General features: G+C 32.7%; 1 protein-coding gene across 10 annotated transcripts in view; it reads right to left on the reverse strand.

Annotated features, from left to right (window-relative positions):
* Positions 1 to 23569, reverse strand: part of LOC143253048 (uncharacterized) — an 87343-nt gene extending 63774 nt beyond the window's left edge. For 2 of the 10 annotated variants that reach the window (XM_076506167.1, XM_076506164.1), the window contains exons 1-3: positions 23240 to 23545; positions 9021 to 9072; positions 1134 to 1218 (exon numbers count right to left, since the gene is read on the reverse strand). In XM_076506167.1, the coding sequence (XP_076362282.1) occupies positions 1134 to 1168 (35 nt within the window). In that variant the 5' untranslated portion in view covers positions 1169 to 1218; positions 9021 to 9072; positions 23240 to 23545. Of the gene's footprint in view, positions 1 to 1133; positions 1219 to 9020; positions 9073 to 22054; positions 22134 to 22377 lie in introns of those variants that run through there. The other 8 variants (XM_076506166.1, XM_076506163.1, XM_076506161.1 and 5 more) reach the window with 7 other exon arrangements.
* Between the last annotated feature and the right edge of the window lie 816 nt (positions 23570 to 24385).

The following is a 24385-nucleotide window of genomic DNA, read 5'->3' on the forward strand; positions in this document are numbered from 1 at the left end:
ATTTCAAAATCTTTTGGGATCTTTTTAAATCCTTTACTAGACTCATAAGCTGCTACAATTTTCTTTCTGAAGGCCTCAGACAGCTCTTTTGGTCTCACCATGGTGCTCACTCTCACTTCAACAGTCAGGAGCACACCAAACTAAATGTCTGAGGTTTAAATATGGCCTCATTCAAAATGCTGAGTAACGATCTTCTAATCATGTGCACCTGATACACCTGTGTGTGAGTTGAGCCATTTTAAGTGGGAATAAATGTGGGGGTGTTCTAACTTTTTCCTCAGTTAAAATATGCATTTTTGTAGAATTACATTTACAAAAGATCTTGAAAGGTCGTTTATTCAGTTTTAATTGTTTAGTTATATTCCTATAATCTCTCAGTATTGTTAAAATTGAGATTAAGTATCTATATATCCAAAAATGTTACAAAAATACACAGGCTTTCATAGGGTGTCCTAATTTTTCACATGACTATGTAGTGACACTAAGGTCATGTACATTAGAAAAACAAAACACTAATTAAAAATTAGTCTGTGAACATTTAGGATTTTCTAACAGAGATGATCATCTACTATCTAAACATAGCCACACATCCATTCATTCATATATTCAAACCAGAGGTCATAATACTTGATTTAATGATTTATGTTTCATTTCTACAAAATATTTAGACCTTGAACTCTACTTTAAATAAAGTTTACCCATAGCTAAAAACTGCTTTACTCTTTACTTACAAATCCCTTTAGATCCAAAATTATTCAAAATTCATACATATAAAACTCAAATGTTTTGCAATATATCTATAATTGTGTTTATTTTTAACCTTCTGTTTACCACCTTATTTAATAACTAAGTAAACAAGTACCTAATAAAAGTATAGTTGAATATATCTTTGAAACACTATTTTCAAATTTAACCAAAGATGGAATAAATGTCAAACCTTATAAATAATATGTTTTATGATCTGTCAACCATCTTTATCTTCAAAATTGATTACAATCATTAATGAGTTCGCTGATCACCTGATTAACAAATTCCGCTAATATCTCAATTCTAAAGGGAGATATGCAATTTGTCCTTATTTTAATTACATAAAATAAAACTTACAGAAATTACCAATGTTATAACTTACATACCAGATATGGCGATAAGTGCTGATATGTTGGATCATTCAGAAGTAGAATTCTAGAAATATCTGACATGTAAAGCTTCACATTTAAACTGAAATAGGAAATAAAAATAAGGCATTTTAATATTCTTTACAGCTGCATTAATCTATAGTTTGATACCAAACTTAATGACATAAATTCATAGAATAATAGTTCAATAAAATTCTGAATGCAAGTCAACAAATACAATAACATGGCCTTTGACCCATAACCCATCTGGAAAGGGTTAAGATAATTTACAATACATTTTAAATCCCCATATCCTCTCCAGTTTGATGTTTGACTGTGGGAGAACCACATACACTAAGTATGCATTTCTCTCAAACAAATACTACACTAAACATTAAATTACTTCATAATAGATTTATCAAGTAAAATAAATACATACAGAAAGTGGATAAAAATAAATAACTACATCATAAATTTCAAGCTTTTGCTTTGTATCATTTTCAAAGATATACATTTTAACTCTGACAATGGGTAGGAGTATTGCACCCACTACGAACCACCAAAGTAAACATGTAATCACACTGTAACTTTTGACAACACAGGGATATTTCACACAATTTTGCAGATTATCAGTACACACTGCACACTTTTTATAAATAAAATATCAAGTTTTTAAATTAAGTAATAAGAATTTTTTCCTTTCAGAATGTTGACCATCCAAACATGCAAAATAATCTTGATTTTAAGATTAAAAATACTTTTCTTTGTCTGAAAAATTGTCAAATATTATTTTCATAATCTCTAACATCATAAATCACTATTAAATGGTTTGGTTTTGTTGTTTTTAAGAAAATTTGTATATTTCCTCTGCCTTAACTTTATAGTAGGTTGGTGAGTTTGACTGAACCCATATCCACAGTGAAAACATCAAGAAATAAATTTAAATTACTCTTTCATCATTCAAAAACAACTTCAACTTGTAACAGGAAACCACAAATATTTGTTCTAAATTGCATAAATCTCATATCATTATACATCCATTTATATTAACTTTTTTTGTATTTGCTGTTGAGCCATATCAAATTATCCTGCCACACACATTTCCTCCACATAATTCTGTTTGTCTTTCTAAGATATCTGAGATAAAAACTCATACTGTTGAAGAGTTTGAAGCATTATGATTAATGCTATTTTCTAAACAGAAATAAAGTTTTCACACCAAAATAAAGCACATATCAAATAGTATAAAATTTGCCTTTACAAAGTACAAAAGACTGTTCTTAGTCTTAGTACCAGAGTATCAGTATTTTGCAACATACAGCAGTATTTCAGTTACTATACATTATGTAGGTATGTATGTATGTATGTATGTGTATGTATTATTTACAAATACATTTGTATATTTGAGTTATTTTTTACAACACAGAGCAATAAATAAAAAATTTATAGAAACAATAATCTTTCCCACATAGAATGTTACAAAGCTTTTTTTGTATTTGCACATCCTATTTGCTAAGCCTCCTACAATTTTTCACATGGAGGATGTAAAAATAAATAACAAAAGAAATATAAATTACTATACTGATCCCACAAAATTCCACTGTAATTTACCAGGTTTCCCAACTAAGCTGTGTTTGGGTCTGAAAAACTCAGTTCTGATCAGCATATCACCTTGACCACCACTCTAACTTTGAGCTTTTCTCCTTTTTACTGACAATAAAGACTCAGCTAGTAATTCATTTCATTGATACAGGTAGCTTGGGGTCAGAGGGCGTGCCATCACATCTGGGTCATTCCATATTTAAATCATCCAGGGGGCTGCAGGTGACCCCCACAGACTGCCTTGAAAAAATTCACGTGCTCATCTACCCATATAATGAAAAATTGCCAAAGATTAGATCAATATCTCTAATAGTTTCCGATTTACAGCCCTGTGAAATTTAGTTGCTCTTGTTTTATTTTTTGCGTATTCATTTTCGGGCAACTTTGGCTGCTTAAAGCTGCAAGAGTAATGGTGGTAAAAAGATGAAATTTGCTACACTGACTGAATTAATCTCACAGAATTTAAAAATGGTCTCAAACCAAGTTTATCTCTTTTAGGATTTGCCTAGTGAGGCAGTAAAAACACATGAAAAACCCAAAATTGTAAAAAACATTGGTTTATGTAATAAGCCATAGCTCTGAGACTTAATGTGATACAAAGCTGAATTTTGCTTTCTACTTTCCTACAACATATCAGTTGATAAATCAGCAATTGTTGTAATTAAAAGTCTGTTAGATCTCCTGTAAAAAAATTTAGCTCCATGCAACTTTTTATGATTTAGCTAAAAATAGCCCTACTTCAGGCCACAGTTTGACCATGTCACCAGTTATTCAGCCTTTTAAGATTTTTACCATATATTCTTACATTTCTGAATATGATCTATACAAAATATCAGGATGGTGTTCAACCTACATTTTGAGTTATAAATTTTTAAAGTATTCTCTGACCATAGTGGCAAGCACTACTGCTTTGCATGGTAGATGCACTTATCAGACAAAGAATATGTTGGAAAGGAATCCAGCTTTCATCTTTACGTGACCTTGCAGGCCATGAGAACAGTTCATTTCTTGATTTCTTCATAAATGACAGCAACACATCGGAATGTTCATCTGATCTATCTTTTATGTTTCCCACATACCATTCATTATCATATATGCATGCCACATATTTCCCTGGCTGATAATTGTCATTGCTATCATTAGACCCTATTTGAGCTGCTGCAGCATCACTTTCACTGCTACTACCAACAGTTACAACTGTGTACACATCATCATCTGATAGCCTTCTCATGTACAATTTGTTGGTAGAATGGGGAATAAAGCTATGATGTGACCTAATACCTACCACAGTTTTGCATTTATCATAGTGCTCAAGTAGATCAAACTTTACACAATTCTGCAGGACTGATTCCTGATTGACAAGAAAGAACTGAATGCCCTGAATGTGGTCCTTTGCACAATGGTACATATCAGAGACACTTATAATTTGATAATTTATTTTTCACAACCTTGATTTTTTTAAGATCATGTTCAGATGTAAGATATATGGTAAAGGCTGATTAGAATATTTCAATGGGATTCATATATTATTTCAAAATTGTATGGATGTAGTTGCACACAGTAACACACCTGAATTGAAGTTTTGTTTTTCAAGTAAACAATGTATGGTCAGAGGATACTATAAAAATTATAATTCAAAACATAAGTTGAACATCATCTTGATTTTGTTTGTAGATCATATTCAGAGATGTAAGAATATATGGTAAAAATCTGAAAAGGCTGAATAACTGGTGACATGGTGAAACTGTGGCCTGAAGTTGGGCTATTTTTAGCTAAATCATAAAAAGTTGAATGCAACAACATTTTTTTACAGGAGATCTAATACACTTTTAATTACAACAATTGCTGATTTATCGACCGATATGTTATAGAAAATTTGAAAACCAAATTCAGCTTTGTATCATATTAAGTCTTAGAGCTATGGCTTATTAAATAAACCAATGTTTTTTACGATTTTGGGTTTTCAGGTGATTTTACAGCCTAAGAGAGATAAACTTGGTTTGAGACCATTTTTGAATTCTATGAGATTAAATCAGTCAGTGTAGCAAATTTCAGCCTTCTACCACCATTACTCTTGCAGCTTTAAGCAGCTAAAGTTGCCCAAAAATGAATTTGCCCAAAATAAAAAATTAATTAAATTTTACAGTGCTGTAAATCAGAAACTATTTGAGATATTGATCTAATCTTTGGCAATTTTTCATTATATGGGTAGATGAGCACATGTGAATTTTTTGAAGGCATTCTGAAGGGATCACCTGGAAAATTTTCCAAAATCTGAATGGTTTCACATGGAATGACCCATCTGTAAACTTCCATTCAAAATTTTATTAAACTATCACTTGATACCAACAAGTTTAAAAACCATTTGAAAACTATATTTTCTCCATGTAATTGTCTTTCTAAGACAGTAATGAGAGAAAATCTCTTATACTGTTAAAGAGTTTAAAGTATTGTGATCAATGCTACTTTTCAGACAAAAATTAAATTTCTTTTACACCCTAATACAGTGAAGTTTGGAAGCCTGATAAATTAGAATAGTTTTCTGTTGTATAAGTATAGTCATGTATAATTTTTATATGCAAAAATGCATATATAAGGTCTACAAAAATTTTTTTTCTACACTGATACGTGCACTTAAACAAGGCTGAGGAAGCATAACTCATGAGTGCAAAAAAGAATTTCAAAACATTGTAAGTAATGAAGATCATTGTTTTTCAAAGTTTTATTTACTGTTCTATGTTTTAAGAAAAGTAACAAATTTAGATATGTATATGTAAATAGCAATAATATTTTTATGCACACAAACCACACTGTATCTTGTAAAATATGGAAACTATGCATTTATTGATTACAGTGTAGGCATAGTAAAATAGGAAACAGGATGCTTATAAGCACCTTCATACCTATATAACCACTGATCACTGACCACCCAAGTTCACTGAATTAAATATAACTTTAAACAAAGCTATATAGTAACTATTTTCTCTCACTTTTTATATAATGCTTTAGACAATCCTTGTTGCAACTACTGTACTACATAAACAAGCTGATAAATCCCACCCCATTGTGTTTTCAGAAAACATACACTTAATGACCAACATTCAAATACCTAAGAAGTTTACTGGATTAGCCCAGGCTTTCTACAAAGCCACAGCATCAGCATTTTATAATACTTTAAACAATTATCACTGTAACCATTGTACTGTTAGCAAATTCATAAATCCTACATTCCTGTGTTTTCAAAGCTGGGAAAGTTCTGCAAATTATACTGCAAAAGAATATTTAATATGGATGGTTTCAAAGTACTCAAAGTATAATAATGCCAAAACAAGAATGGTGATTCATTGCTTTATATCTGGCAGGTTTTTACTTCAGAATAAACAAAAGAAACGTGTAAATGAAAAGATTAGATGAAACTTTGTGGAGATTTATTTTAGAACTTTATTGTCCATTGTTTCTTTTAGTTTCTAACCCATCTGTTAACAATTAAATAACTACACAAAATAAGTGTTAAAAGGTGAGGAGTGTAAACTGGCCAAAAGTACTTTGATATTTTGTCATTAGTACTAACAAAACTATTTTCTTTTTTTTTTTTTTGCATTTGCAACTTTTATTTTTGTTATACTTTGATTACTTATAACCTAAAGAATCATGTATAATGCTAAAGCAAAGAATATAACAGATAAAATATAAAGCTGCAAAAATAAAAATGTTTGATATTTAATTACAATTTTTTATTTTTCATTTGTTTTTACTATTTATTATCACAAAACTAAGCAAAATTTAAAAACCTGAAACTTATTAGGTAATATAATAAAAGAAAAATAATAGTAATCTTCATAGTGCATTCCTACCAGCAGCTTGCATGCTGGGTAGCTTCAAACTTTTGTAAAGGTATTTCTAATCACACATAGTTTAAAGGTCAATGAAACAAAATTAATAAATATAAATAAATGTATATTGTTACTAGATTTAAATGAATCTTGGAATAATTATTTAGAATATATATTTGTAGTTTCCTCTTACAATTTGCAGTTATTCTAAAATAAAACAAGAACAAAAAGGTAATTGAGATTCATTTTCTAATTTTTATGATGGTTACAAGGTCAGTCAAATCAACTAACACCATATACAGCTAACACTGATGAAATAACAGATTAAAAATAAAATTTTATTTAAGAGACATTTTAAGATTGCTTAGAAAAAACAGTGATTATGTAAAAGAAACTTGGCAATTTTTAGGTAAAGTATTTTAATCTTAAAATTAAAATTAATAATTTAAAAACCTGTTATTATGTGTATAAGAGCCTTGTAATGTTTACTAATAATATGCAAAATTTTGTAAAGATACCTGAACATTATAAACAATTATAGTATAATTGCTCACATGGATAATTGTGTGAATCCTATCAAGCCCATTTTGGTAGGGTTAACCCTTTCATGACAGGCTAAATATAATACACACAAATTCATGTGTATCTTCACAAAATTTGATAGACATTTTAATAAATATTAGAAGTATTTTGTATACAAAAATTGAGATATTTTCAAGAAATATTTTTATTAATGATTTGTTTGTGAAAATAGTCTGTTGCATCACTAGTCTAAGTGCAAAGTGATTTCATGTTATGATTAAAAATTTAGTCCTCATTCCAAATATCTCAAATATTATTTGTGTAATCTCTAAAACATCTAAAATACATTTCAAATGTTTGTCTTCAATAAGACTTTATATTTTATGTTATTTTCTATACTCTAACTATGTGGGATCTGTCACTTGACAAACCTTGTAATCATCATAAAAATGAATAAATATATATTATGCATTTTTTGTGCCAGAGTGACTAAATATTATAAGACAAAAATACAAATGTTTAGTCTAAGTAGCTTAAGTATCATAAAGTTATATATATATATATTATGATACTGACCTTTCAGTCATGACCTATCTAACATTACATAACTTGCACTGACACAGCGCATGTACACTCATGTTATATATCCAATAATATAAAACTGACCTTTAGCCTTCCCTATCTTGGCTATGTTTTTATTGGATTAGTACAGCCAGATTTCAATTATACATTATATACATATATAGATCATTACTATTTAAAAATAAATTTCTAATCTTTCTTTTTTTAAAATATAGAATCATGAATCAAAAAGTAAAGCAAACAACTATCTCTTCTTGCTACAACCTTTGTACTCAGTTGCTAAGTCTTTTAAAATTTTGCAAGTAGAGAATATAAAAAACACTTTTTTTAGGTGTTATACACACACACACACACACACACACAGTTGAATAAGCAAATCATCATAAATAACTATTCTGATACCACAGAATTCCACTAATTTATTAGGCTCAGTAATTAAGATTTATATAGATTTTAAAAAATATGAAACTTCGAGCAGACTAAAGACACAAATACCTTCTTGAAAACTTCGTTTGAAAGAATGTGATAACCTTTCCACAGATTAAAATGGCTCAGAAAATCAGTAGGAGGACATTTACTTGATTATTCACATCTCATATATTGAAGTAAGTGTATATATGCATATATAAGTGTCCATTTTCAAAAATGGAAAGTGAATGGGCCACTATGTTTGATTCAGTAAATAAGACATCTCAGCAAAATACAAAGACAAGAGATTATTTTATATTCTAGCTTGATAATATTAGTAATTTTAATTCCTAATTTGTATGAAACTATAAACATAGAATTATGACATCACAAACATCCAATTTACCCAGTGCTGCATCAAACATATCACAACTCACTAAAATCTATATTTAGATGTTCTTTTAATATTTAGTTTTAAATTAAGAAATTAACTCATATATGATATTAAAGTTTGGATTATAATCTACAGTTTGATTCCAAACTTATTGAAATAATTGATAAATTGGTAGTTCAATAAACTTTTCAATGCAAGTCAATAAATGTGGTAACCTGGCCTTTGACCCCTGACCTGTCACAAAAGGGTTAAAGAATAAAAAATATAAAATGTTTAAAAATTTAGGTTACTTCTGTAAAGATCAAATGAGTTTCATTTGTTAGTAATACTTAGCTGTTTGCTTTGTTTCAGCATAACTGTGTTTAGAAATGTATCTCAGTTAACCGAGATACAGTATTACAGTTTGATATTCCTTGAAAAATATTAATCTATTTCTAAATAATTCAACATTTATTATTTTATGTTTTGAATGAAAACTTATAATAGTGCCAAACAAATGACCAAGTGTATTATAGACATGTCTGCTGGCAGACTTAACAACAGTACTTAAAAAAAAAATCTTACCTAGATTTCAGTCTTCGAAGAAATTTAGGAGAAGAAAGACCCACCATATGATCTAAAAGAAAACAAAACAAAAAAAATCACTTGAGAAGCAGTTATGTAATTCAGAGAGGCCAATCTATTAATTCACTATTATATGACAAATTTTGTTAATATAATTAATATTTTCCAAAGAACACTCAGAGATAACTGCTGATATCATTGTTTAAATAGATACACAACATTCTTGTTCTTAAAAAGTATTAACTAAGCAAAGCATTGTCTCTTTGGACATGACTGCACACATCATTTTGGCCACAAACATTTCAAATAATTTCATATCTATTACTCTTTAGAGCTATATAGTTATGGAATTGGCCTAAAATTTTTACATATAAAAAGTTTACCAAAAGAAAACTGATGCCATTACAATGCTAATGTTTCTCAATATTTTGATGAACAGAGTATAGAAGTTTAAGAGGTCTACCCAGCCCTCTTAATGTTTAAAGTGAAGGAATTCAACCAAGCCATGGACAATAATTCCCTTAAGGAGATGTGTAAGATTCTAGTAAGCCACAAATCTTCACTTTATGGAAGCAGTTGTGACATAAAAAAGGGAGACTAACCATCCCTATAGATTATGGCATAAGTTAACAGGGTGTAACCATACTGCTCATGGTAGTCGTTCACAATACTAAATACAACAATGACCTGAACACCATATATTGGAGAGGAATCTGTTCATTTTAAGATTTGAACTGAGTTGCAAAAAAACTATACAGAACTGCACACTGAAAAAATGTGTTCTGGCAACATATGGGAGCACTTATAACCCAACACTTCCATGATGGAACATCACTATAAACTTGTGGTATATGTTCCAATTACATTATGTATTATGGCAGGATAATGCTGGTTACCCTTATGAAATCAGCACTGTGGCCCTTCCAACCCAAATAGCTACTCAATAATTATTATGGGGTTGCATCTATAACTTATATATTAGCACTTCATGGGGTAATATTGACTGTCCTTATTTCAGAGCAACTTTTTACACCAAACATGAAAGAATTATCTAAAAAGAAAAACTATGGTTTAGTATCTGTGAAGTGTTAATGTGGTAACTAATCCCAAGTACTAATGTCATAAGAACCAATGTATGAAACGAAGCAGAGGTACCACATAATTCCAATTCCCACACTGACTGATACATCCAAGATTAATATAATGCATCTGACAATCAGCATACACAAGAGGTAGGCATTTAATATCTCAGTGAAGACTATCTTTTTGTGTCAATATGATTGGTTGGTTGGTGGATTTAGTGTTTTATGGTACAAAGCAGCTAGACTATCTGCACCAAACATCCGGTAAAGAGATAAAATTAAAGTAAATGTAGTAAAATTCATAAAAGGAAATTAAGATGAAACAAAACAGTTTAAAAAAAACAACATAAATAGAATAAAACCAATGTTTACATCTAGTCTACAATGTTAAGAGAAAAATCACAGTAAGAGAAGTCGTAAAGGACTTTCTGTAGCATAATGGTAATTATCATAACCCACCAGGAAAACTAACAGGTAAGTACAAAAACCACTGTCAGTCACCTGAAGTTGGCCTTTTCAGCCCTGGTTCCAAGTTATGTGACATTATGGCCATTTTCAAAAAGTAAAGTAATAAAAGTTTTGAAAGACGTATAGCAAAATTTTAATAATAACTCGCCAGGATGCCTAACAGGTAGTTCAAACAGCAGTGTTTCAGTCACCTGAAGTTGGCCTTTCCAGTCCTGGTGTCGAGTTATTTAATGTTATGGCCATTTTCTAATTTCAAATTGAGCGAGAGAGATTGAGACTTTTAAAAGGGAACCACAATTAAAAAGGTGTAATGAATAAATATTAAATACTTAAATGAGATTAAAAAGATTAATGGCCATTAAAAAACTAAAAACTTGATCAAGGTGGATAATGTCACTGTCACCAATAACACTGCCCAATGTTATGGACAAACCTTGGGACAGAACATGTTTAAAATAGTGCTGTCGTTGAAAGTCGTAAAGATAGCAAGAAAGTAAAATGTGGCTTACAGTGATTTGAGTGTTACACAGACAACACACTGGTGCATCAGTTCCAGATAAAAAAAAAATGAGTTAAAAAACTGTGACCTAGTTAATTTAGTTAGAACAACTTCCTCCTTTCTATCCTAACGAAAGCAAGACGGCCAAAGTCCAGTATAGGGTTTTATTTGGAAAAGTTTGTTTTCGTGTTGGTCATTCCAAGTGGACTTCCAGGTGTCACGGAGCCGAGCCTTGAATACAGGACCATAGTCCATGTATGGAATAGGCACAATGGTGATGGTACCAGAGCAGATAAATTTAGCTGTTGTGTCTGTGAGCTTGTTCCTGCGAATACCAACATGGCCTGGTATCCAGAAAAACTGGATAGAAGATGTTGAAGAGAAATGGGCCAGTTGGTTTTGAATATTGGTGAGAACAGGGCGTGAACCAGCATGAAGCGATTCCAGGGCCAGTAGAGAACTAAGTGAGTCAGTAAGAACAGTGCAGTTTGAGCACTGCTTAGCTTCTATGTGATCCAGAACAAGAGAAATGGCATACAGTTCAGCAGTGAAGACAGAAGCTGTAGATGGGATTCTGCATGCAACCACCGAACTGCAACAAACCATGGCAGAGCCCACACAGCCACCTGATTTTGAACCATCTGTATAAATAAGAATGGAAAGATTGTTTGAAAGATGTTCGGTAAATAAAATATTACTTAAAGAAAGGTCACATTTGAGGACTGTAATAAGCCGTGATGGGATGGGCTGACCAGTGGATGCTGCAATTTTATCCAAGGACAGACCCAATTCATTCAACTGCTCCTGGATACGAAAGCCAAAAGGAGCAATGGCAGATCATCTGTTCTGAAAAAGTATGGCCCATTGAGGAAGGAAAACATAACCCTAGGTGGGTTGCTTTGTTCAGGAATGAAGTTTTGAAGCATATAGTAAAGACAGTTGCAAACACCAAAGCTGCAAAGAAGGTTCATGAGACTCCATGTAGAGCTGAACTCCTGGATGATGAATGGGGTCTAGCATCTTTAAGGCCGAGGGTCTCGCAGAGCCATAGACCAGTGATCCATAGTTGAGTTTCTATCGAATAAAAGTATGATATATATTTAGCATAGAACATCAATCCGCTGCCAAAGTGGTGGTAGAAAGGGCACGGAGGATGTTCAGTGCTCTTGTACATTTGACATTTGCTTGATGTGTGGTATAAAGGTCAGCTTACAGTCAAAGATAAGCACCAAGAACTTGGACTCAGGGACCACAGGTAGAACAACTTCACCAATAGGGAGTTCAGGATCAGGGTGAATACCCTGTTGGTGGCAAAAGTGCAGGGAAACAGTTTTAGAGAGACAGAAATTAAAGCCTTTTGCTGTGGGCCACTTCAGTAAATGATTGAGGGCAGTCTGTAGCTGCTGCTCAATATACCTCATATTCGACGACTGACATGAGATGTAAAAGTCGTCGACATAGAGCCTATTTGCAACAAGGAGAGGGAGTTGTTCAGTGATGGCATTAATTTTTATACTAAAAAGTGTGACACTCAGAACACAGCCCTGAGGGACTCCAAGTTCCTGTAGAAAGAATGGGAAAGTGTCTCGCAAAATGCCAAACCTCCATATTGTGTCAGAAGCCTTTTCAATGTCAAAGAATATTGATACAAGATGCCATTTGAGAAAGGCTTCTCTGATTGCCATTTCAAGTCAAATCAGGTGGTCCCAGGCTTAGAGAAAGGTAGGACAATAGCCTGGCACCAGGCATCAGGAAAAACATTCTCCTGCCAGATCCAGTTAAAAATAATTAGAAGAATAGCAAGAGAAACAGGAGATAGATGGCACAGCATGTCATTGTGTACATCATCTGGTCCAACAGATGTTCTGCCACACCGATGAAGGACCTGTTTCAGTTCCACCAGTCTAAAGAGATGATTATAGTCATAGAGACAATCAGCTCAAAAGAAAAGAGGTGATTGCCCTGTCCAAGTCTTGATGGCTAAGAAGGTGGAGGAAGAAACATAAGTGCTAGATTCCCAACTAAACCTTTCACCTAGAGTACCTGCAATGCTCCAGATATCAGCTACTTCCTGGCCATCAGAGAGTAAGATCAAGAGGGGGACAGAACTATATTGCCCACTGACCTTTTGAATCTTGTCCCATATGACTTTGAAACTGGTGGTAGAATATATGCCAGTTATGAACTTAATCCCATATTCTTTCTGGTTTTGATGTCTTACCCAATGAGCATGTGCACGGGTCTGCCAGAAAGCTATGCAGTTTGAGAGTATGGGTTATCTACAGAAAGTATCCCAGGCCCATTTTTGAGCCTTCCATGCCATGTGGCAGGCAGGACTCTACCATGGACGAGGATACAGTGGAAAAACGTGTTGAGGTTTTTGGAATACAACGAGCAGCAGCTTGTATAATACAGTCAGTTACAGTTGCCACTCAGTCGTCTATTGATGGCTGATAGACGATGGCAGGATCAAGTTCTGTGAGAGTAGTGAAAGTGGGCTAGTCTGCCTGATTCAGCTTCCACCGGGGCACACAGGTTGGGTGGCATAGACTACAGCCACTCTCTCTCAAAATTATAGGAAAATGATCAGTGCCTCGTGGATTATTGTCAACCCTCCATGAAAAATGGGAGAATAATGAAGGGGACAAAACTGATAGATTCAATAGCAGTAAAGGACTGACTAAGTGCATGAAAATAAGTAGAAGAACCAGTATTGAAAAGAGAAAGGTTGTGATCAGAGAACATACGCTATACTGAGCGATCCCTCCTATGAATAACAGCACTTCCCCCAGAAGGGATAATGTCCATTAAAGTCCCCCAGGATTAAAAAGAGAGACTGCAACTGTACAATGAGAGCATCGAGGTATGTTTGATCATATGTCTCTCCAAGTGACAGAAAGAGAAAACAAACATTGATGGTATGACCCAAGGAAACATGGATGGCTACAGCTTCCAAGGGTGTGTTCAGTGACAAAGATAGGGTGGGCACATGCTGATCAACCAACAGTGTCACCCCTCCATGTACTCATCCATCACACAGCCTGTCATTTCTGTACAAAGAAAACTGCCAAAAGGTGACTGTATTGGCAGGTTTCAGAAATGTTTCCTGTAAGGAAAGACATAAGGGTGGTAGGATGCAATCAGTGTTTTGATGTCATCCAAATTAGAACGTAAACCTCGACAGTTCCATTGTATTAGGGTGGTCATTTTTATTTACGTGAATTGGGTGGAGAAACCTTCTGTTTACGACCATGTCTTTTTTCCTTACTGTCCTTATTCAAGGGAGGTATATTGATCTCCCTTAGATCCTGCCCTAGATCAACTGGGCAGGTCTTTGTTGTTGGAAGGGGATTCCAGTGACTGAGGACGAGAGAAAATATCTTGGGGTGTTAGAAGAAGATGTATCCAAGAAAATGCTTGTACCCAGAACCCAAGGATGTGGATCTTGGGGTTTGTTGAAATATATGTAAGGGACAGAGATGGGTGTAGAAGTTGATTCATCAACTTCTTTAACCATGGAGGTCAAAAGGTTTTTCATTTGTTTTGAGATACAGAGAGATGTCTGCACTCCCACTGTAGTAGTGGAACGAAGTGCAGCAGTATGCGTCCAAGATGAAGCAGTAGACGGCAATTTTCGAGCAATGTAATATTATGGATCATTTTCAAATGCTGTACCTCTTTTTCTTCCAATCATTTAGGGCAAGAATGAAAGTCAGACAAGTGAGAGCCATTGTAATGGACACAATGATGGTCTGTTTCCCACTCATAGGCATCATGGTCCTTGCCAACACAATAAGCACATGTTAGGAAACCACGACATGATGTCTTTGAGTAACTGAACCACTGACACTGGAAACATTGGAGTAGGTTTGGAATGTATGGCCATACCCTGCAATTAAAATAACCTGCCTTGATGGTGGCAGTTGCATGTAGTGATGTAAATGTCAGAATGAGGATATTGGTCGGCAATGTAACTCCATCTTTGCAAGTGGAGATAAGCCTCACTGCAGGAACGCCTTGAGTGGAGAAACCAGCAAGAATCTCTGACTCGGGGATGTTCTTCAAATCCCTCTCACCAATAACTTCTCATGATGAATTCAAAGTAGCATGAGGTGTGACCTCAATAGGTATATCCCCAATTGCCTTTAAATTCAAGAGGAGTTAACTGTGTTGAGAGTGGATGTTTCCACCAATATGTCACCAGATCAAAGCTTCTTTATTGACTTTGGAGAGCCAGCAAGTCCCTCCAGTCCCTTCTGAATAAAAAAGGGGGACATTTGCCCTAAAGGTTTCTCTAAAAGAGAATGTAGGGTAAGAAAATGAGGTACAACAGGTGGTACAGATGTTGAAGATTGCTACTCAGAAACTTCAAGACATTGTCATTTACCAATGGACCATTTTTTTCACTATTTTATTTAAATTTTTGTTTGGAGGATCCATAAAAAAAAGGAAATTTCAGTGCCCACTGATCCCATCCACCATGGAGCATTACAAGGGGATGCACTACAATGACAAGCAAGGACACTGCAGCAATGCCAGGGTTTTGTGAGCATTATACCCAAACACCAGCATCAGATACAATGTCTACAACACCTGTTGAGAACTTCCAACACTGGTACTTGGTTTACCCTAGCCCAAGTGTACCAGCCGATTGACCAAATGCCCCTTCTCCCACTACAACAAAAAAAAAGATATATGGTTATGTTCCCTGACAGGAAATGCAACCTAGTTTGAAAACTACTGATTAAAGTACATAAATGCCATGCATTTGGGGTCATTTACCAGGAAGGACTCTCAAGTAAATATCTGATAAATGAATAGATCCACAAACAGTTAGGCTTCAGCATGAGAAACCATTTGAAGCTCAATGACACTCTCAATTCATGGAGATCCACTTTGATTGATCAGACTAGAAAGGGACTTCTTTTCTCCGATTCTGTCTACATTTGTTTCCCTTTCTCAGCTATAAAGAGGTTCATGAACCTGTTACAGCATGAGAATGATTTGACTAAAAAGAACAATAAACCTTGCTATAGGTCACAATTAACAGCAAGATGCAGAAAACAACTGTGTAGATAATCACACAGATAAATATAAAAAACATACACTATACAGTAACAATTACATCAAATTATATAAAAGGTTCCAAAGCGTACAAAACCTTAAGAAAATAGTCGAGTTGAGGAGATATTGGACAGCCAGAATGCTGTTCAATATCTAAGTGAGGCAGTAGCCAAAAATGCTACAAGTGTTACTATCATTATTATAAATTTTTACAAGTGTCCTAGACCATCAAAGACAAAAAATTACCAATACCATGAAACTAATCATGCTTAAGAAAATAACCAATGCAATGGTATGAAGAATGGGGTCTCTGGTTCTAAGGTAACCACAATGTCTTAAGAAACATCTTGAATGTGGTTTTTATAAAATGAGCTAATGTAGCCTATGGCTGTTTAGCTGGCTAATCCCAGATTGTATGAAGTTCACTCTTATCAATATCTGATCAGATAATCAATGTTTATTATTACTACAACCATTTTATGTAATTGCCAAACTATCTCTGTCTACATGGTCTGACTCTGCTTGAGTCAGTAATCTCACTTTCCTTCATCATGTTGGCATTATCTATGGACTGCAACACTAAATCGAGTAATCTGAAATACCAATTTGTATTTTCAGGTTTTTAGTGATAACCAATTGTGTTGTAAGAAAGAATTACTAATTTAGTTAACCAACCCTTGAAAGAGTGTTGTTCAAGTAATGATTACAAATTTACTTATGTTCAAGGTATAGCTATAGTGAAGTACTATAATTTCCTATTAAATAGTGCAATAAAAATAATTAACTCAACTAACTTATGCTTTTCTTTTATATACTTAAATGTTAATTTTTTTCATTTCTTAAATATTTCATTACTTTTTTAACTATCCACCTTTAGTCTTACTTTAAATGTTTTCTTTCTTACATACACAGAAGTAAATCTTCAAATTAAACAATTTATAACCTATTAAAAAAGTTTAAAAAATAAATTACTTAAAAGTGCATATACAAATAAGTAAGGAACTAAATATACATTATATAAATCCTATAATCACTAAATTAGACAAATCTAAATTAATTTGAGACAAATGAAAATGGAGATGAAAAGCCAAAAACAGTTTACAGCTTTGACCCTTCTAAAACTTGCAATAAGGTTGTGTCAATATGCAAAAAAATGTGCTGTATAAATATATGGCCACTAAAGTGCACTAATATCATACATCATTAGATTATCTGTTCTTATAACTATACCAATATATTATCTGTATATTAATCTAGCATTCATATACTGTTTTGAGTAGAACTGGATGACTGGCAGAATTTACTGATCGATTCATCATTTGGTTTATTAATTAATTACATGTAACTAACTTATTAATTTTGTAAGACTAATCTTCTATTTTTAACTTGTTCTGTTTTTACTTAGACATTTTTGAACAATTTACATGTTTGTATTAAATCTTATCCTTACAAAAGCATGCCTTTTCACATTAATTTTTTGTAGCATGCAGTTCAATGAGAAGAGCACAATTTCATATTATTTCTTGCAATTAAATTACAAAAAAAGGAAAGTCAAATGACATCATACATCTAGTTCAGTGTTTTAATACTTAATTTGTTCTTCCACATTTATATAAAGTATTACCTACTATGTTCTTGTAGTTTTAAAGCTTATAAATTTTTGATTTGATTATTACTAACTTAAGATTCATATCATTTTTAACTTAATTCATTTTTAATACCTATTTAGTCTTACACTGATGTTTAAGTTATCTTCCACATTAGCTTCTAATTTTCAGAGTAATCATGTAATTCTGCATTGCTAACTTTTATTACCAAGGCCAGTAGTATAAACCTTCAAGTGAAATTTAGAATCCTGTTGTTGAATACACATGTATAAAGTGATTGTAAATCAATTAGCATGTACACTTCACCTATGATTAGAACATTTGTTAATGTTCTGCATCATTTAACCATACAATATCAATCCAATTATACAGAAACTATGGAAACCAGTTAAGCAACAAGTAAACTAAAATACATTAATTACAAAAAATGAAAGCAAAATAAACAAATCTTGAAATAAATATTATGAATAAGTTTTTCCCAGTGCTTCTTAATATATAATTATCATTAGGCATAACTTTCAGACATTTAATTTGTATAAAATCATACAAATGGAAAAGGTTTATATATGCAGCTGCAGAATACAGCAATTCTTACAAAAGGATTTTGACATGTGCAAAATTATCCCACAAAAACAAAACATTTATATTTATTATACTGTTATTTTAATTTCATTTCCTCACATAATAAAAACAATAGGTATTATGCTTCAAAGACCATTTGTTAATTTTATGTTAACTTATGATTTAAAGTTGATAGAAAGGTTGATGTTTGCTAAGATAATGTATTGCAATTTGGCAAAAAGAGAACGGGTTTGTGTAATATTGTTTTTAATCGTGCTAGGTGATCTATTAATTTTCTAATTAATCAGCTGCTAAAAATATATGTAATTAGAAGTAAAATATAGAAAACTATGCATAAAAGCCAAATTACTATACTGTCTAAAAACATTATTTTGTAAAAACTACAAGGATTAGCTTTTCTCAAAAAGATGCATTAGTCACAAACCTGTTATACAAGTCTATTACAAAAGGGAACATTATTACACAATGGTGTTGTTGAATGGGGACTTTGAACATAATGAAAACAATGATGAGGTAGTTATTAAAATGATATATTAAGAAACTTAAACTATAACATTTCATATATTACATGGAAAAGCTAAGCATTTTATAGGAGTTTTCGAATACAAATTATGTTTTACTACAATAATCCTAAGAACATAATACCACATTTTTACTACTCTCAGAAAGTCACTGAAGACATGAAAATGACAGGATTTTCCTTCTTTTCAATAATATTTGATGGATATTCAGCTATCTAACTGACTCTTCCGAGCATGTATGCTTTACACATATATTAGTTGGAGTACCTGTCTCCTAGAGAGAAGTTATGTAAATTCATAATTACTGAAAGATTATCTCTCTTAGAACAGGAAAGATTGCTTCCCTTATATCTAATTGTAAAAATAAAATTAAAAATGCATATATGACCATGCAAAACACAAAACTAAAAATCTGTATGCATCTCTACACCAACCCAATGAACCACCATACTAAATTTGGTGAAGATCAATCCACAGGAAGTGAGGTAACAACAAAAAATGCTATAAAAATTGCACAACTGAAAACTTGTATGAACCTTTTTTTCTTCATACAAATTTTGGTGAAGATCCATCCACACCCTACAACATTCACGATGAGAAATCCACTTGAATTAAAAATGCATCTCAAGATGGCTAGTTTTCTACTTTATTTTAATACCCATAAAATTTACTAAGTAGTTACATGGATCTATGATACTACTATTATATTTAAATAGATTTGTGAGTAAACATGCCCCAAATAAAGTAACATCAGAATATTTATAACATGCAATTAGCAATTATCACAATAAGTTATAATTATGCTACTTTTAAGTACAAAGTAAACACAAACAACAAATACAAATAAGGCTAGTTACTTATCTAAAAATCACTAGGCAAGACCATCAGTGTCACAAGTTGTCATGTGTGTGCCAGAACATACACACTGTCCTCCATCAATTGAAGTAGTGTTAGCAAATGCTTTGTCTGAGAGTTCAATTGGTATATGTCTAAAGCTGTGTGAAAAAGTTTGCTTACATTATGGTAAAGCTTCTGAAGATACCTGCTGCTATTCCCAGTTTTGATCTGTTGACCAGAGACAGGCTGCTGGTTGCCATCACTCAGGGCCAACTCCTGGGCTACACTCTTTACCAAGCAAAAGGTTTGACTGTAAGATTATCATGATCTCAGCAGGCTTAGCCTGGTAGTTAGAGTGGTTGCCTCATGAATTGAGGATCAAGAATTTGATATCCAATTATAAGAAAAAACCTTTTAAAATTTCTTCCAAACATACCCTCAGAGTTACATATGTGATATTCACAAAAAGGGATTCATTATAAGAATAAAAACATAAGTGATTGCAGAATCATTTATCTCAGGAAGTAAAGAAGATAAACATTTTATGAAAATTGAAAAAAATATATACTTGCATTTCTGAAGCTACTCTCAGGTTTTCCATATGCAAGTTATGTAAAAATATTTTATTGTAAGAAGAAAACTGTAGATATGATGGATCATTTTCTTTATCCAAACACATTATGTCCTTAAGAAAAAAATAACAGATTTTTAAAGGATGATTTCCCTCATGTAAACCAATGTTAGTTTTCACTTATCATAATTCACTAAATTTTTAACATTTTTTTTTTAAAATCAGACTCTAGAAAGTTTATCATAAGAAATGTAAGACTAACTTCTCTGTCATTTCCAAGATAACTCTTATTAACCCTATAAAAACAGGAATAACATAAGCAACTATCCAGTCTTTAGGCACTTTTCCACTCTCTACTGGCCTACCAAAAATGAGAGGTTCATACATCTGATTCGTAATCCCTTCCCCCATTCCTAGAAAGGTTCTCATGATCTATGGTTGAATAACAAGATCACAGCTTCAGCTCCTTTCATTTTCTGTTAAAGCAATCATTGCATGGGGTGGTGTCATCCAGATAGTTTCACCATTAAACAGTCTTTGCAGTGCAAGATCACTGGCAGCATAATAAAAAAAACAAACTGTTGCCCGAGTAGTTTCTCACAGGAGATATTAAAATAGAAATTAGATAAATTTTACATTTTTCCACATTCCTATCACTTTGTCCATGATGAATACAATCCTTCAGCAGCAATGCAGAATTTAAATGATCAGGATGACTATGAGCAGTGTAATGGAAGAGCATTTGTTGATCTATGCACTTATAGCCTACTTACACTGGTTTCCACCCAAATCAAATGTCATTTAAAATATATATGTAGAAACAGCTGGTTTGGGTTGAGAAAATTTTTATGTAGAGGGGTGAACAACATTTTGACCTTCTTTAGTCATCATCAGGTTCACAAAGAAAGAAAGAGGTAACTGACAGATAGCTGACCACATGTTTGAAGGGGGTTGTGTAACTGAGTGTAGGAATGTAGAAGGCATGCTTAGATGTTTGATTATATTTATCAATATAGGTATAAAGGTGTTCCTTTGTGTTGGTTTATTTTGGGCTTGAGTTGTTGTATAAGTAAGGCTTCTTTAATTTTGCATTTGTTTATGTTTGTTTCTTTATTTAGTATTTGGGGTTTTTCTATGGTTATGTTATAACAGTAACTTTCTAGAGGGGTCCTAGCATGTTTCTTGAAAAAAATGTTATTCTAAAAAGCAAAATGGTACAATAAAGTGAATTATTTGGATCAACACAACATTTAATTTTACCTGCATACAGCCAGTTAAATAACTAATTCAATTAAAACATGCAATTTTTTTCACTAATGTATAAGAATATAAAACTATACCAAGATGCACGACTCTTACACTCAACTAGTGAGTGTTAACAGCGCTGAGTAGGGTTGAATGTAAATGGTTTTTGCCTCTATGTTACATCTTTTTTTTTTCAATATGAATAATAAAAATATAATAGTGTCATAAAAACCAGGGAGGGCCAGGCCACCACTTTCCAATCTATTCTAGTAAATATACAACCAAATTACTCTCAGGAAAAGCAGAAAAATGTGTAGAACTTAATTCAGACCCCTCAGGCTTCCTAGATTAAGCCCTAGACCCTCACTATTAATGAGTACATCTGTGGAACATATTCCCTCACTTTGCTCAGTAAAATAAAGCTTGGGCCCCTCACTTTTAATTTGTCTGTGGACAAATATCTATATCTGTGGAGAAAGTTGCAAAAATGCAATGCCATATATATTTCTCACATTTACATAAGTATGACATATAATGCAAAAGTAAAGTCATACAGACCTAAAGCTAAGCTGAGATTAGGAACAGGCATCCTGCTTTATACACTTTAGTTCGCGGTGAAATATAATTCTTCACTTCTTTTTCTTTCCAATGGAATCACATTCTTTCAAACTTACCAGCATGTGAAATGTTTTTATCAATTTATCTTCCACATATATGTACAGACATTTTTTTTAACGTTAATACGGAAACAAAACGTATAATAAGTATGGACTTATTATTATTTAATATAAACTAAGAATAAGATACATGCTGTGTTAACGTTTGGACAAAAATAAGAAAGAAATCCCTATGTTAAGCATTAAGGCCAATTTAGAACTTACCTTTATGGCAGTGTGACAAAAAATAAACCGTAGAATCATAATTCTTCGATTCGAAGTTATCAATAGTAATTAACTTGTACTCTGCAACTTTCCCTGTGAAGGTACTCATGTTAATGAAGTAACAATAGTAATATTATTGAAACAAATTAATTTTGAACAATGCTTGGAAGGAATTTACTAAAGCATTTTGACGTCCATAACAGGACATCCTATTAAAACGCTAGGTAAATATAGTGTTCAAATAAAAATAGGCGATTTAGAGTACCAACACTCGTTTTACATCTGTAAGCAAATAGATCTGGATACAGGGCAGGATTTCTTAAGTGCGTATGAAACTAAAACATCTCTTACTTTGGGCAAGATACGCATAAACTGAAATTTTAAGTTTTGAAGGGATAGCGTTAATTTCAGGCGCTGAGGATCAACCATCCACCCACAAAAGCACTAATTCCCAAAAGCGTAACGATACATGACAAAGTCAGAGAAGTAAGAATAAGAAGTGTTCACAGAGAAATCCAGTAAATAAAAATGATTGAAAAATACTAAGCCTAGCAGTAACGATAGTAATGTGAACAACGAAAAGGTTAAAAGTAAAGTTAATGATAAAATAGAGAATAAACCCAGTAAATAGGGAGATAATAATTCAAACTCCTCAGAAGACTCTATGCTTGAAAAAAAAAAAAAAAAGAGTACCTGTAAGACCAATTAAAATAACTGAGGTACTTGCAAGAAGTAAATTTGTTGTCGAAGTTAGTGGAAAAATTTAAACATAATAAAGAAGTGTTGACCGAACCTATTGAGTTAGAAGAAACAGGAGTTTATATAGCTTCTTGTATTAGTAAAGTTGAGAGAGACACGGTACCTATAAAGATGTTGAATGTGAATGAAGAAAAGGTAATACTTCCGAAACATGCTGCAGTAAGTAAGGCTACTACTACTACTTGCAGTAGGACAGCATAATGTCAGAAATATTAAAAGAAAAGTACAACAATGCAAAATAAACTGGAATTCTTTGTTAGGAAGTGTAAAGGAAAAACATAAACAAGACTTAGTAACATTATTAGAAGAATATAGAGAAATATTCGAAGGAAAAGGTGACCCAAATGGTTGTACAAATAGAGTTAAACACAGAATAGTGCTAAACTACGATAAACCGATAGCATAGAGACTATATAGTGTGCTAGAAAAGCACAAGGTGGAATTAAAACAATGTGTAAAAGAGATACTTGAACAAGAAGTAGTAGAGGACAGTAGTAGTCCTTATGCATCACTAGTTGTATCAGTCCCTGAGAAGAATAGAAAATTAAGATTCTCTGTAGATTTTAGAAAAGTGAATGCAGTAACAGTTAAAGACATTTTTTCCATTATCTAATATCCAAAAGACACTAGATAGGTTCGGTGATAGTAAACATTTTTCGTTTAGATTTGCAAAGTGGATATTTGCAGGTAGAAATAAAAGAAGCGATTAAAGATAAAACTGATTTTGTTTCAACTTCAGGTAAATGTTAGCTTAACAGAATACCTCTTGGTTCTTGTAATGGTGCTTCAACATTCCACAAATTAATGGATGTTGTATTATCAAGATTACAAGATTCAGAATGTTTCTCTTACTTAGATAATGTTATAGTGTTCGCTGCGACGTTTGAAGAACACTTCGAAAGACTTAAACGTGTATTTAAGAGATTACAAGAAGCAAACTTAAAGCTGAAACCAAGTAAATGTCAGTTCTTGAAAAAAGAACTAGAATATCTCGATCATTTAGTGGCCGCAGACGGTGTAAAATCTGGCCCTAAAAAGTTAGAGGTTTGTAAAAATTATCCAGTACCAAAAACAGTAAAAGATATTCATGCGTTTTTCGGATTTGTAGGATTTTATAGAAGATTTATACCACATTTTGCGTCACTGGCAAAACCTTTAACGGAACTAACTAAAAAAGAAAAAAAATATTTCTAGAGAGATAAAAGACAATAAGCCTGGCATGGCCTAGCGCGTTAAGGCGTGCGCTTCG

This window comes from Tachypleus tridentatus, chromosome 6 (genome assembly GCF_004210375.1).
Source record: "Tachypleus tridentatus isolate NWPU-2018 chromosome 6, ASM421037v1, whole genome shotgun sequence".
Classification (NCBI taxonomy): domain Eukaryota; kingdom Metazoa; phylum Arthropoda; class Merostomata; order Xiphosura; family Limulidae; genus Tachypleus; species Tachypleus tridentatus.